This window comes from Oryx dammah, unplaced genomic scaffold, assembly GCF_014754425.2.
Source record: "Oryx dammah isolate SB20612 unplaced genomic scaffold, SCBI_Odam_1.1 HiC_scaffold_12, whole genome shotgun sequence".
NCBI classification, from domain to species: Eukaryota; Metazoa; Chordata; class Mammalia; order Artiodactyla; family Bovidae; genus Oryx; species Oryx dammah.
This window is the reverse complement of record NW_024070196.1, coordinates 62918841-62932347: the sequence shown is the minus strand read 5'-3', so window position 1 is coordinate 62932347 and position 13507 is coordinate 62918841. Positions and strand designations below refer to the sequence as shown.

The 13507-nt window shown below is 56.2% G+C and overlaps 1 protein-coding gene across 4 annotated transcripts in view; it reads left to right on the top strand.

Moving 5' to 3' along the window:
- Positions 1–12287, top strand: part of MVK (mevalonate kinase) — an 18888-nt gene extending 6601 nt beyond the window's left edge. For 2 of the 4 annotated variants that reach the window (XM_040250918.1, XM_040250916.1), the window contains 6 exons: positions 2015–2118; positions 2719–2764; positions 6453–6543; positions 6906–7022; positions 10417–10570; positions 11559–12287. In XM_040250918.1, coding sequence (XP_040106852.1) covers positions 2015–2118; positions 2719–2764; positions 6453–6543; positions 6906–7022; positions 10417–10570; positions 11559–11710 — 664 coding nt within the window. In that variant the 3' untranslated portion in view covers positions 11711–12287. Of the gene's footprint in view, positions 1–2014; positions 2119–2718; positions 2765–6452; positions 6544–6905; positions 7023–10416; positions 10571–11131 lie in introns of all 4 variants that reach the window. The other 2 variants (XR_005722975.1, XM_040250917.1) reach the window with 2 other exon arrangements.
- The last annotated feature ends 1220 nt before the right edge of the window (positions 12288–13507 follow it).

Here is a 13507-nt window from a genome sequence, read left to right as displayed (position 1 = left end):
GTTCGCCTGTTAACTCGCTTCTCTCTGGGCGGGGCTCTGTTTCTTCGTCTGAGAAGGAGTGGCTGCAGCTGGTGAACTCGGGTAGGGGGGTTTCCAGCCTTGCCACGTGCTGACTCCAGGGCAAGAGGGTGGCGCAGGACAGAGGCGATAGGACCACCTCTCAGTACCGCATGCTGGTCGCTGACGGTAGCGCAGAGCAGTGAGGGCCAGGTGGCCTGGGCCCCTAGACAGACATCTGCCCACGGACCGGCAGACGGGCTCTGCCTTTCAAAAGATAAGGGTGGCTGTGGGTGTGTGCACACACGTGCACGCCTGCGGGTGTCCAGGTATGCGTGTGGTCTTTCCTGTCCTGCTTCTTTCCACCTGGTTCGCCCGCCTCCCGTGAAGACCACCACTGCTCCTGAGAACCTGTAGGGAGAGCAGACCTGCCCTGCACCCAGCAGCTCCCAATCAGAAGAAAGAGTCAAGTTTCCTCAGGGGACCGGACCCCAGGCCACGTTCAGGTGCCCCTTCCCCACCTCGCTCCCGGCTCATCTGTGGCCCTGGAAAGGGCCAGCTCTTGTCCAGTCCCAGGCACAGCACAGGCTGCACAGCCTCAGGCTGGACTTCTTTGCCCCCACCTCCTGCCTCTCTGACCACTCCCCCGTCCCTCAGGCCCCCCACCCCTTTCAGAATGGGGTGCGCTTTGTCCAGTCGACATTGCACTTCTCGGAGGCTATAGTTAAATACCGGTGACTTTCTGACATCCATTCTGCATTAGACTCTAAGGCTGCAAGCATTCAAGGACCACGCTGTGTGCGGTTAGTCACAGGTGCATAGTAGATGCTCAGTGTATATTGAACAAGTGAGCGAGTGCGTCTCGTCAGCACCCCAAAGGTCAGTAGTTACGAGCTCAGGCTCCGATGAGCAGATGTGGTTCCGATGTCACCGTGAGTGGCACCGTGGTCTTAGGGATGCTGTTTCACCCGTCAGAGCCTCAGTGTCCTCTTCTGTAAGAAAGGGAGTGCTGACTGTGGTAACCTCCCTGAGGGGTTACTGTGAGGATTAGGGAGAGCCTATAACACAGTAGCTCTGAGCAGTGTTGACTGCTAATCATAGCTTCACAACCACTGGGTGAGTCTCAGGTCCATAAGATCCTCCTCTGACCCTTGAGGAAAGAGGCTCAGAGAGGGTGATTGACTTGCCCAAGGCGCCACAGCAAAGGAGTGAGTGGACCGGGCTTGGAGTGACTCCAGGACAGAGACCCCGGGTGGAATACACACCGTTCCCTGGGCATTTTGCAGAGCACCAGTGTGCTTTTCCATCCCACGACGTCCTCTGTGATTTGACACCTTTATTCCTGTTTCCTGAAGGAGGACACTGAGGGTCAGAGGTGACGCAGCTGCTCAGGGACACCCATGAGACGGCAGCAGGATGGGTTCAAACCAGCTCTCTGCTTAGTCCACGGCTCAGTCGCACAACGCGCAGACTGTTGAGTCTCGGGGCGGGGACTGAACAGAAGGGAAACAAGAGCTGAGAGAGAGGGCGGGGCAGTGGGGCTGAGCACGTGTCCTCATGGGGTCCTCGCAGGTTTTCAAGTGATACTCACTGTCATAGTGAGCCCACACCCCTTCTGGGGAGGAATCCAGAGAGGTCTGGGATGAACGGGCTCACATGCCTGCCGAGCCTGTGCGGAGGCAGGAGTTACGTTCCTCCAGATGGGGAGAGTGGGGCTCAGAGAGGGCAGGCAAGGGGCCCAGAGTCCTTCAGCTCAGGAGAGGCCAAGCAGAGCCCCGTGAACTCCAAGCCTCGGGTCTCTGCTGCACTGGGCAGGAGCGCTCTTCAGGGTCTGCTTAGCCGGGGAGGCTCAGAGCTGTCTATCTGTCTTCTTTCTCAGTTTGGGGGCCCAAACCACTTCGCCTTTTGGTCTCCAGCAAGCCCCGCGTGTGACCCCGGTCCTCTGCTGCCCTCAGTGACCCCCAGCTCCCAATTCACCACGGTGGATGTTAAAGACAAATCTCTGTGTCTCCTTCAGGTGGACCGAGGAGAACTTGGAGTTAATTAACAAGTGGGCCTTCCAGGGGGAGAGGGTGATTCACGGGAACCCGTCCGGAGTGGACAACGCTGTCAGCACCTGGGGTAGGTGCTGCCTGGGGCCCGCGTGCTCAGTTTTTATTCTTTTAGAAATTCTCCTGACAGTTGTAGCTGCCCAGACTCTGTGGATTTGGGATGAACATAGAGTCCATGCGATCTGGGGAAGATATCATTTTCCTGATAGGAGGGGGCCAGGGGGAACCTCAGGGTTTCCCACCTTCCCGATCCAAATCTCTAGGGGTAGGCCAGGGCCTGGGAAGCTGTGGTTTCAGTGAGACCCCCGCCCCCGGGGATCCAGAGGGCGCAGATGCGGAACCACTGCCATGGGCCCTGCAGACCACACGAGTCGGGCTCCCCTCTGGGGAGGACGCCTGCTCACTGCAGCTGGATGCCCGCTGGCCCCACCTCCACCGCATCACCGTGCGGCCTGTCCAGGGAAGCCTGGACAGAAGGAAGGGACCCCTGGCCCTGGGCACGGAGCACCTCCACGCCCTCCTGGGCCTTTGGTCCTTGAAGCTGAGATGCCTCGTTACGGGCGGAGTCTGTTATGGTGACATTCTCCCCCACCCTAATCCCACTCCTTTCCCAGGAGGCCCAGATACAGAGCTTTTCCTGTGACTTTAACCCACCCATTCTTTTCTTTAGGAGGAGCACTCCGATACCAGCAAGGGAAGATTTCATCTTTAAAGAGGTAATTCTAGGGGAGCCGCAGCTTCTGCGTCTGGTGGGCGAGGGGGAGCCCCATTTCTTTGTGAAGGAACCTGGGGCAGGTGCCCCTGGGCACTCCCCTCCCCCATGTGGCCCCACAGGCCGTGGGCACGAGGAAGCCTGCTCTTCTCTCTCCACTTTAGCTCTGAAGTTGGCGAGAGATCAGAGCGGGTGGTCAGGTGAGGCTGGGCCATTCCCCTTCCAGAATGCAGCTGTTCCCCCAGACCCTCCTTCAGTTACCAGTTCACCATCCATCCGTATAGTAAACAAGTGATTCCTTCTTGTGTCCAGCTGACCCTACTCTAGGAACCTCGGTATAAAAATGGATCTCAGACGTAGTTCTGGGTGGTTAGAGACAGACGTGCACACTTGGGCCACCAAAAGATGCTGTGGCGGTTGCTGTAGTGACGGCACCATGTCTGAGCAGGACTGGAGCCCCCAGGAGGCTCGTGGCAGGCCGAGGGGACGGACGCTCGGCAACTTTCAGCCTGTTGTTGATTTCCTTCCTTCCTCCTTTCAGAGGCACTGGAATTACAGATGTGTGTATTAAATTCCAGTGTCCTCTGCTCTGTTTGCTTTCCCTGTGGGACCGGCAGGGGCAAGGCGTGAGCCTGTGGCCAGAGGAGCAGGTGCCTCCTGGCTGTCCCCTGAGCCCTCCCTCATCAAATGGAGGTGGCGGAATGATGGTTGTCCCAGGGCACTCTGCTGCCTTGCGGGGGCTTTTCCACACGCTGAGGGTCCCGGGGCCTGCTCTCACCTTCTGCACCCAGAATGGTCTTCTTGGCGGCCAGACAGCAGGTCCCGGACCTCTGCTGCCTCCAGTCAGGCTGCTGCATTTGGGGCTCAGGGGCCTGGCAGGCCGTGGTGTGGACCCCTTCTCTCTACACCTGTAGCTTCTTCTCACCCCTGCTCTGTCGGCTTCCAGAGGCCAGACCTGCCTTTCTGAGGCTCCAGGTCAGCGTTCCTTTAGCCTCAGCACTGTGGGCATTTGGGGCTGGAGAATTCCTTGTGGGTGGACCGGTCCTGGGCAGCGAGGGATGTTGAGTAGCTTCCCTGGGCTCCGCCCACGAGAGGCCTGTAGCCCTTCCCCTGTCTTCAGTGCAACAACCAAAGATAGCTCCAGATGTTGTCACACAGCCCCTGGAGGGCAAGTCCCCCAAGTGACAACCCCTGCACCACACAGAGAAGGGAGCAGGGCCATTCAGGAGGGTGGAGTAGCTTCCTCTGGCTGCTTATGGAAGTGATGCGGGGGAGAGAATGGGAGGTCTGGCCCCCAGGGGTTGGTGGCTCTGCCGGGTGGCCTGAACCCACATAGAGTGAGATCAGGAGCAAGGGTGGGAGGCTGAGTGTCTGGGCCCAGTCCGCCCGCAGCCCACGGTCTCTCAGAGGAGACAGTCGTGATGTCGATCTGAAACAAAGGTGTTCTTAGGGCTCTGAGTTGTTGGGGCTGACAGCAGGGAGGTCACCATCGGGCTGCAGATCTGGGGAGTCCTTCACGGGGCAGGGGCAGGTCTCTTTCCTGCGAGCCTGTTGTATCTTAAGCCCTGAGCTGGGCCCTGGGCACAGAAGACCAGTGCAGATGTGGCTGAGCAGGTGATTAAGAGTGAGCAATGGAGGGTCTCCCAGGCACGGGAGATGAGGGAGAGGCCCAAAAGTGTGTGCAGTTGCTGGGGGGGCAGGGGGCAGCGGGTGCTCCGGGGTCCCAGGGTCCACTTGGAGCCTGGCTCTGCCTTTTCCCTGCTGTGGGTGCTTAGGTGAGTCACTTCCCCCAAGGCCTCTGTCTTCTCATTTATAGAATGGGACTCCTGGGCATGGAAGTCCATGGCAGAAATGGTTATCTGCCAGGTGCTTTTTACTCTTTCCTGACGAAATTCATCCATCCAGTCCACAAGTATCTCTGAACAACTACTGGGTGCTGAGGTCTCAGCAGGGAACCCAAAGTCCTACCTTCATGGAGCCCCCACTTTGTGGGAGGAGATGATCCCTGGACAGTTGTCTCTGTAAGGGCACGGCAGGCCATCCCCATGGCCTTAGTACACAGAAGGAGAATGAGGGCTGGGATGTGAAGGAGGGAACTGGAGCCCTCTGCCTGGATGGCATTTGAGCAGAGTGCCAAGGCTGGGGGCAGGTCCCTGGCAGCAGAGATGCATGTGCAAAGGCCCTGAGGCAGGAGTGGGGCTGAAGTGTTGAACAGTAGCTAGGAGGCCAGGGTGGCTGAGTGGAGTGAGCTCCAGGGACAGGGGGAGATGAGATGAGCTTGGCGATGTCACCCGGCCCAGATCACACAGCACTTAGAGGATGTGGCCTGGGGGGTGGTCACTGGATGTCACAGGAGTCCTGAGTTTTGTGGGGCTGGCAGGGCTGGCAGGAGGCCTGTTTGCAAAGGACTTTATTTAAGAGAGATGAAGACATGATACCCAGACCCCTCCCACCCCGATAGATGGGGACACAAAGCAAGCGACCGACCTTCGTCACTGGCTGCAGGGCGCCACGGTGAGCAGATGGCAGGTTCTCTGAGAAGCCGGGAGGCCAGACTCCACATTAATCCCGCCCGTGGCTTAAGGAGAAGCCCTTTACCCCCGAACCACGCATGGAGCTTCACGATTAAAAAAAATGCGTTGTTTGCCAAGTGGGTCAAGACGCAGCCTCCCAGAATGCTGCCCTTTTGAGGAACGGCTTCTCTTTAAAGGGAAGAGAAAAGCCAAATAAAATGTTCATCTTTGGTAAAGTTAAAAAAAAAAAGCCAGCCTCCAAGGCTGAGAATCAATATTAATTTCATGGGCTTATGGGCGGTGAGATCAAGCAGGTTTCTGGCAGCCTTTCCCAGCCCTGCTGGACTTTACAGTCTCGATCAGTGAAAAGAAAAGTGAATAAAGGTATCAGGGGCCTGTCTGTCTGCAGCTGTGTCCGGCCAAAGCTCATTCAGGTCCTCCACCCCTTGTCCCCAGCCTCAGGGCTGTGTTCTGAAAGGCATACAAGATGACAAGAAACAGTGGCTTAAGTCCCCAAAGACAGCCAACCACAAGGACCACTGGGGCTGTGGTTTTAGGAGGGATTATAGAGCCCAGAGGGCAGGTGAGGTGGTGCTGGCAGGCCAGCTGGGCGTGGCCGCCCCGGGGCATCCGCTCTTCTACCTGGACGTGACTGACTCCCTCTGACCACACCTGGGGTCCTGCCAGGTCTGGGCACCAATGAGGCAGGGCACAAACAGGCTCAGGACACTGGGACCTGACTCTCCCCATTTGTGACTCATCCCTGGTCCCGAGGCTTTTTGATTCTCCAGCACCCTCCCCTCCAGCTCCCTGGGGTGGCCCACAGGACAGAGCCTCCAGCCCCTTCTTGTACCCTTGGTGGTGGCGCCTTTGAACTTCTAACTCCACACATGCCGGGCCATCTGTCTGCACATTCATTCGAGGTTGAAACGACTGAATGGAGGAGTGAGTCACAAGCCAAAGGAAAACAACTGTCTGCCCAGGGGCCAAAGCGGGGATGCAGCTGTGGGCACCCGCAACTGGGCATCAGGACCCCTGCTTCCCAGACCTGTCTCTAGCTTACCTCCCCAGGCCTCCGCTTCCTGCCCTGGGTCAGGGTGGGGTGGAGTCCAGGGGGGCCCCCAGCCCTGGCCCAGCTGCCCCATCCTGGGCTCACCTAGGACCCTCTTTGCCCCGCAGGCCACCGGCTCTGAAGATCCTGCTGATCAACACCAAAGTGCCTCGCAGCACCAAGGCCCTGGTGGCCAACGTCAGGAGCCGGCTGCTGAAGGTGCTGCTAGTTCCACTCCCGGGAGTGTTCCCAGCGGGGCCACGACACTCACGTTTGGGTGTCCGAGCCCTCCCTCTGCCTCCTGGGTTAGTGGGGGAGGGGGCGGGGGGAGCAGGAACTTGGGGAGGCTCCGTGCATCCACAGCCCAGCAAGGAGGCAGGACAGGAATCCTTAAACATCCTGCCTTTGCAGTGAGAACCTCCTCTCTGCTTGGATCCGTGGTGGCCGGGCAAGGCAGGGACCAGGCCCAAAAGAGAGGGGTTCGCTCAGAGGATGGGTGTGGGCTGTGGGGACACCTTCCCCCTCCACCAGGTGTCTGCCGACCCCTAGGCCTCACGGGCCCTCGCTTCCTTTCCCTGCAGTTCCCGGATATTGTGGCCCCTCTCCTGACCTCCATAGATGCCATCTCCCTGGAGTGTGAGCGGGTGCTGGGGGAGATGGCGGCGGCCCCCACCCCGGAGCACTACCTCGTCCTGGAGGTAAGAGCCCACCTGCAGGCTCAGAGTCCCCCACCCACGGCACTGTCCCAGGCAGGGGTTCCCCATCTGTGCTTGGAATCCCCGGGAGCCAAAGCAAAAAGGCTGGGCCTGGAGCCTGTGTACATACCCATGAACAAGTGGGTCTTCTCTTGAAGCCTCTTCCCAAGTGATTGGGAGCAATCAAGGGAACACAGACAGCCCTGAGCGTGGTGTCTAGTGTGTGATAAGTGCAGTAGGGCAGGTTTGGGGTCGTGCGTATAAGGACAGAGTCCCCCATAATTCCAGGAGCGATTTCTCCCCTGGCCACTTCTTTCCTGCTCTGTTTGCTACGTACATCTAGTTAGTACTAAATACATCAAGTTCACGCAGTAGCTGTCTCTCACTCAATGTGCTGTGGATCAGACATGGTCTGAAATCTTTAATCAATGCTCCAGCGCCCACCTTTTGCCTAATTCTAGCTTAGCAGTTGAGACCTTGGGATTTCATCAGGCCCACATCTGAATCCTGGCCTCACTGGAGTGTCTTAAGAATGAAGTGAGATCCCACGGGTGACACAGGAGCACAGTGCCTGATGAGCCACCAGCTCAGCCAGAGGGTGCGGGCTCTTTCCCAGACCTGGCCCCTCTGGCTCAGTGAGTGTGGACCGGCATTAAAAAGCCACCTGGCTTCCATGGAAGAACCAGAGGATCCTGCAGGCCCGGCCACCATGGCTGTGCAGCAGCAGGTCAGCCAGAGGTGCCCAGGGCGCCACCCCGAGAGAGGCCCTGGGGTCTCCGTTTCTCCGCATTCCCCAGCACTTCCTGATCATCGCCCACAGCTGCTGTACCCCGTGCCTGGGACCTTCCCGTCCTGCTGTAGGTGCTTGCGTTTGCAGCCCCTGTCATGAGTGGGAGCTGGTACTCTGCATGGCTCTTCACAGATGATTCCTCACTTAATCCTCCAGCAACCTACCTGTGAAGTGGGTACGTTGCCACCCTGTTACAGATATAAACACCAAGACCTAAAGAGAATGACTTTCTCTGAGGTGTTTCAACAAGTGAGTGGCTGAGCTGGGAGTCACTGACTTGTTTGTTTATTCCTTTAGTCAACTTTTCTTTTTTTTGGTATCACTGCACAGCTTGCAGGATCTTAGTTCCCTGACCAGGGATTGAACCTCGTCCAGGGCACTGAAAGCACCAAATCCTAACCACTGGACCACCAGGGAATCCCCCCACCAAAATTTTTAAGAAGTGTATACTCCAGGCTCGGTACAGGGACTCCATCTAATTCATTTCCAGGCTTTTGCCCTCATTTCCCCAGCTATCTCCCTCCATCCCTCCAGCCTTTTCCCTCTGGTTCTCAATTCGTTTCATGTAGAAAGGAAGGGAACACAGTCCTCCCGAGGAGGAAATTAATAATGATGGAGTGCTGCCTAAAATATACCCTGTTGAGCCCCTGGAGAATGCCTTGGAACAGCACGTCGATTATACAGTGTGTATATTTTTGGCTGCGGCAGCCGCTGAAATGTGCAGCTCGCCTCCCGGACAGCTCTGCACTCACGCCAGCAAGCTGTTCTCCTGTGTCACAGCCTGTCATCCGATCCTTGACAGACTTTGGATTAGAATGTGACAGGTGTCTGGAACCTGCCTTGGCAACATGACACCTGGTGCTCAGGCACCAAGAGAGGCCCCAGAAGTTTCCCCTCCCCTCCAGCCCCCAGGACCGGTGAAAGACACCCAGGGCTGCCACCAGGCCATCACCCATGTCTGATTGTTTGTCACAAGTGCTGGGGTGCAGGAGGCAGGCTGCTGGGGAGAGGCAGACACGACCCTGCCCGACAGCCCCGGGCAGGAGAACCAGGTGGGCCTCGGCACATAGCCCCGTGATGGGCATCCTCCCGGGACCCCGGGGTAGATCTGCGCGCTGTGCAGCCGCACACAGCAAGGAGAGGGTGGCGGCAGGGAGGCCAGGGGTGCTCCCAGAGGCGAGAGAGACGCGCGTCACACCAGGCAGAGCCAGCTTCCGGTGCCGGCTCAGCCCTGACAAGCTCAGCAGCCTTAAGTACACCACTCTCCCCTTTGAGCCTCAGTCTTCCCCTTTGAAAAATGGGGATACTGGAAATGCAGCATAAAAGTACTAACAGCTGCTGACGTTTGCTGAGCACTTACCTTGTGCCAGGCTTCATGGGAAGGATGCCTAATTCCATCCTCCTGGCAGCAAGGCAGATACTCTTAGAATCCCTGTTTTACAAGGGGGAGCCTGGGGGCTTTCCAGGTAGCACAGTGATAAAGAATCCACCTGCCAATGCAGGAGACTCAAGAAACTCAGGTTCGATCCCAGGATGATCCCCTGGAGGAGGAAATGGCAATCCACTCCAGTATTCTTGCCTGGGGACTCCCATGGACAGAGGAGCCTGGAGGGCTACAGTCCACAGGGTCGCAAGGAGTTAGATACAACTCAGCACGCAGCACACAAACTGAAGCTCAGCTGAAAGACCTCATTCCAAGACACGCAATCAAGAAGTGTCCAAGCCAGAATGCAAACCCAGGCTCGCCTGCCTTCAGATCCCACGTTCATAACTGCCTGACAGCAGGGACTGGAGCTCATTCTTAGAGCCCCAGCATCTAACAAGGTGCCTGGCATTTTGATGGGATTTCCTGACACCACTGGAGTAAATGAAATATAAATAGGGAATGCCTGGACAGTGGAGACTGTAAGCTTTTTTATTCCATCAACCTGCCTCTTGTTTGATCTTCAGGAGAGCAGAAATTTTATTATCCATAATCAGAGAAACCTGAACATTGAGCAATTCCGCCAACTCATGACCTAGTTAGAACTATACACACCCATTCTTCTGAAAGTGGGTTCCTGAGGAAGCAGTAGGATAGCATATTACTTGAGACTTTTTCCGCAAATGCCCCAAATCCATCTCAACCAGGCTTTAACATAAAAGGCATTTACTGGCTTCTAAATGAGACGGCCAGAGGAGACAGCTTCAGGCATAGCCGGATCCAGGGGCCAGGACAACCTAGTCTGAAATGTCTCTCCGTCTTCAGTGTAATCTCTGAGAACATATGCAGGGAACATAACTCCAGGGGCATGTCTCTGAGGTTGGCCAGTTTTAGCAGCTCCAGTGGAAAGAGGCAGAGTAAACCCTAGCAGGGCTCTCATTGACCAGTCCCCATGGCCAGAGCCTTCCACTGCCAGACCTGGGACGTGCTCACCAACAGCTCCTTCCCAGCCCCACTGGGAGTCCTGCAGCAAGAAGAGGGTCTCTTTTATCAGTAGAGAAGGACAGTGTGCTGGGCAGTCAAAGCCTTTTGAGGTCTCAAACCAGCGGCTGTCAGATGGATGGGGCGGGCCCAGGACCTCAGCCTCAGGCAGGCCAAGCTGGAACAGAGAACTTTCTCCCCAGGAGCTCATTGACATGAACCAGCACCATCTGAATGCCCTCGGTGTGGGTCATGCCTCGCTGGACCGGCTGTGCCAGGTGACCACGGCCTACGGACTGCACAGCAAGCTCACTGGCGCGGGCGGCGGGGGCTGTGGCATCACGCTCCTCAGGCCAGGTACCCAGGGACGGGCAGGGTTGCCAGCCTGGGCTCACACAAAGCGTCCACACAGGCAGTTCCTGGGGGAGGAGGAAGCCTGTGAACAGTCTCACCTCTGCTGTGTGGCCTTAGTCAAGAGAATTAACTGCTCTGGGCCTACATAACATCTAGTTTATGTAAAATCATTGCCTAGATTCAAGGAGGCGAAACATGCAGAGAGCCTGGCACAAGGCTTGTTCCTCCCATCTCCTTACCTGCCAAGCTAAGCACAAGCTTGAGAAATAACCAAGGCGTCACATATACCGTCACCGCCACCACTACCAGCCTTGCATCCCCTGCTGTCTCCTGACGTGGCCAGGACGAGGACTGACCTTGCTACAAGAGAAACGTGTCTATCCTCTCTGGCCTTTGGGGAAAGAGCAGGGCTGGGGAGCGGGCTCACAGCAGCACGCCCTGTGCTGGGGCATCGAGTCACCGCTGCTTTCAGTCAGCTTCCTCTCCGTCTCCTCCTCGCTTTTCTCGTCCTGCCCTCCCCCTTGCTTTGCTGTAAGCCCACAGCGATCCCCTTACCCTCAGGAGGACTCCCAGGCCTCAAGGAGTTGCCGCATCCCAGCTTTGGCTGACCACAACTGTGGGGGCCTAGTTCGGGGCAGTGACTATGGTGGGAGAGTATTCCTGGTGAGTGTGTGGTGCACTGGGCCAGGCCCTCCAGCTGTAGTAGCCCATGTCAGCCTCTCTGTAAAGCTTGAGGGGCAGGTCCCATTGTCAGCCCCAACCCCAGAGGAGGAGATGAGGCTCAGAGAGGGGACGTCATTTGAGGCCCCACGGCCAGGTTCCACATGACTCGGGGGTCCATAACCTTCCCGTGGAGGATGCCAAGCTTGGCGTTCCAACAGGAAGACTGGTCCCCTGCCTGTGCCGCAAGCAGGGCTGAATGCTCTCCAAGGGAGAATGTTCTCCGAGGGAGCCGATGGTTGGAGTGACCTGCTGCCCTTCCTCCCCGCAGATCTGGAGCGGCCGGAGGTAGAGGCCACGAAGCGGGCGCTGAGCGGCTGTGGCTTTGACTGCTGGGAAACCAGCATTGGTGCCCCAGGTGTGTCTGTCCACACGGCCACCTCCCTGGACGCCTCTGTCCAGCAAGGCCTGGACAGCCTCTGAGAGGAGCCCACGCAGCAGCAGTCCCACCATGAAGCCCCCTCCCAGATTATTCCAGGCTCTGGAATTGGCTTCTGTGCTGGCCAGTGGGCGCCCAGCTCCTGACGCTGACGGGAGGCCCCCAGCCCCTCTGTGACACCCCTCCCGCCCGCCGTGCCCCGCGTTCCGCACCGTGAGCCAGGCTGCCTGGAAGCCATGGTCTGTGTCCTACAACATTCTCGAGCCAGCCCATCAGTGGGGTGTGTGTGGTCATCTGAAACAAGAGGGCCTCTTTCCCGGCCTCCCGGAAGCTTCCACGGACCCACAGACTCCCTGACCGAGCTGCTTGGATGCCACGTGCAGGGGTCTGGTTCCCAGAGCAGTGGACCTTCTCCCTCCCTCCACTTCTGTACTCCTGCCTGTCTGTCTCACCTCCCTCAGAAAGCCTTCCTGGGGTGTTCAGGTGATGGTCTTTGCCTTCTGCCTTCCGTCTGGCCTGAGGGTTGGCCGAAGGCAGGGTGAATGTGCAGTACCTTTTGGTCTGTATCTGAAGGGGTTTCAGAAAAGATGGCAAGGGGGAAATAAAAAGATCTTGAGTAAACAGTGCTTCACTCACTTCTTTCCATGTCTAGAAAGATGGGAGGGTCTGGTCGTCTCCATTGCCCATACCTGCCCCCTCTCTCCTATCTCTTCTCCAGCCACTTTCTTAGTGGAAAGAAGGACTTTGGGTCATTTGGTTGTCTGTGTCCATGGGATAGGGCAGGGTTTCTCTAGATGGCCCTGGTGGACAGGATGGATGCTGGAACATCAAACAGCCCGTCGGCACAGCTTCAGCCCGCCGGCACAGCTTCAGCCCGCTTTTCTAGAAAGGAGGATTTTAAACTTCCTAGCTCAGGAGGAACTTCCTAACTCATATATACTTACAGCTGATTCACGTTGTTGTATGGCAGAAACTAACAACATGGTAAAGCAATTATACTCCAATTAAAAAGCAGAGACATTACTTTACCAACAAAGGTCCATTTAGTCCAAGTTGTGATTTTTCCAGTAGTCATGTATGGATGGATGTGAGAGTTGGAATATAAAGAAAACTGAGAGCTGAAGAATTGATGCTTTTGAACTGTGGTGTTGGAGAAGACTCTTGAGAGTCCCTTGGACTGCAAGGAGATCCAACCAGTCCATCCTAAAGGAAATCAATCCTGAATATTCATTGGAAGGACTGATGCTGAAGCTGAAACTCCAATACTTTGGCCACCTGATGTGAAGAACTGACTCACTGGAAAAGACCCTGATGCTGGGAAAGATTGAAGGCGGGAGGAGAAGGGGACGACAGATGAGATGGTTGGATGGGTTTACTGATGTGATGGACATGAGTTTGAGTAAACTCTGGGAGTTGGCGATGGACAGGGAAGCCTGGCATGCTGCACTCCACGAGGTCGCAAAGAGTTGGACACAACTGAGTGAGTGAACTGAACTGGAAAAGTAAAAAATAATAAACTTCCTAACTCCTCAAATCGTGAGCATGCACTAATTTGCAGACTTTTGTAAGAAATGGAAACGGGGAGGGAGGTGGGAGGGGGGTTCAGGATGGGGAATACATGTACACGGGTGGCGGATTCATGACAGTGTATGGCAAAACCACTACAATATTGTAAAGTATTAGCCTCCAATTTAAAAAATTTATATTCAAAAAATAAACTAATGGTTAAATTAAGAAAGAAAAAAAAGAAATGGAAACAAAATCTGCTGGCTTTGGGTTGTGGAATATTCCTTCCTCTCTAAAATTGACTGGGTGGGGAAAAGAGACTTGAGTGCTGGTAG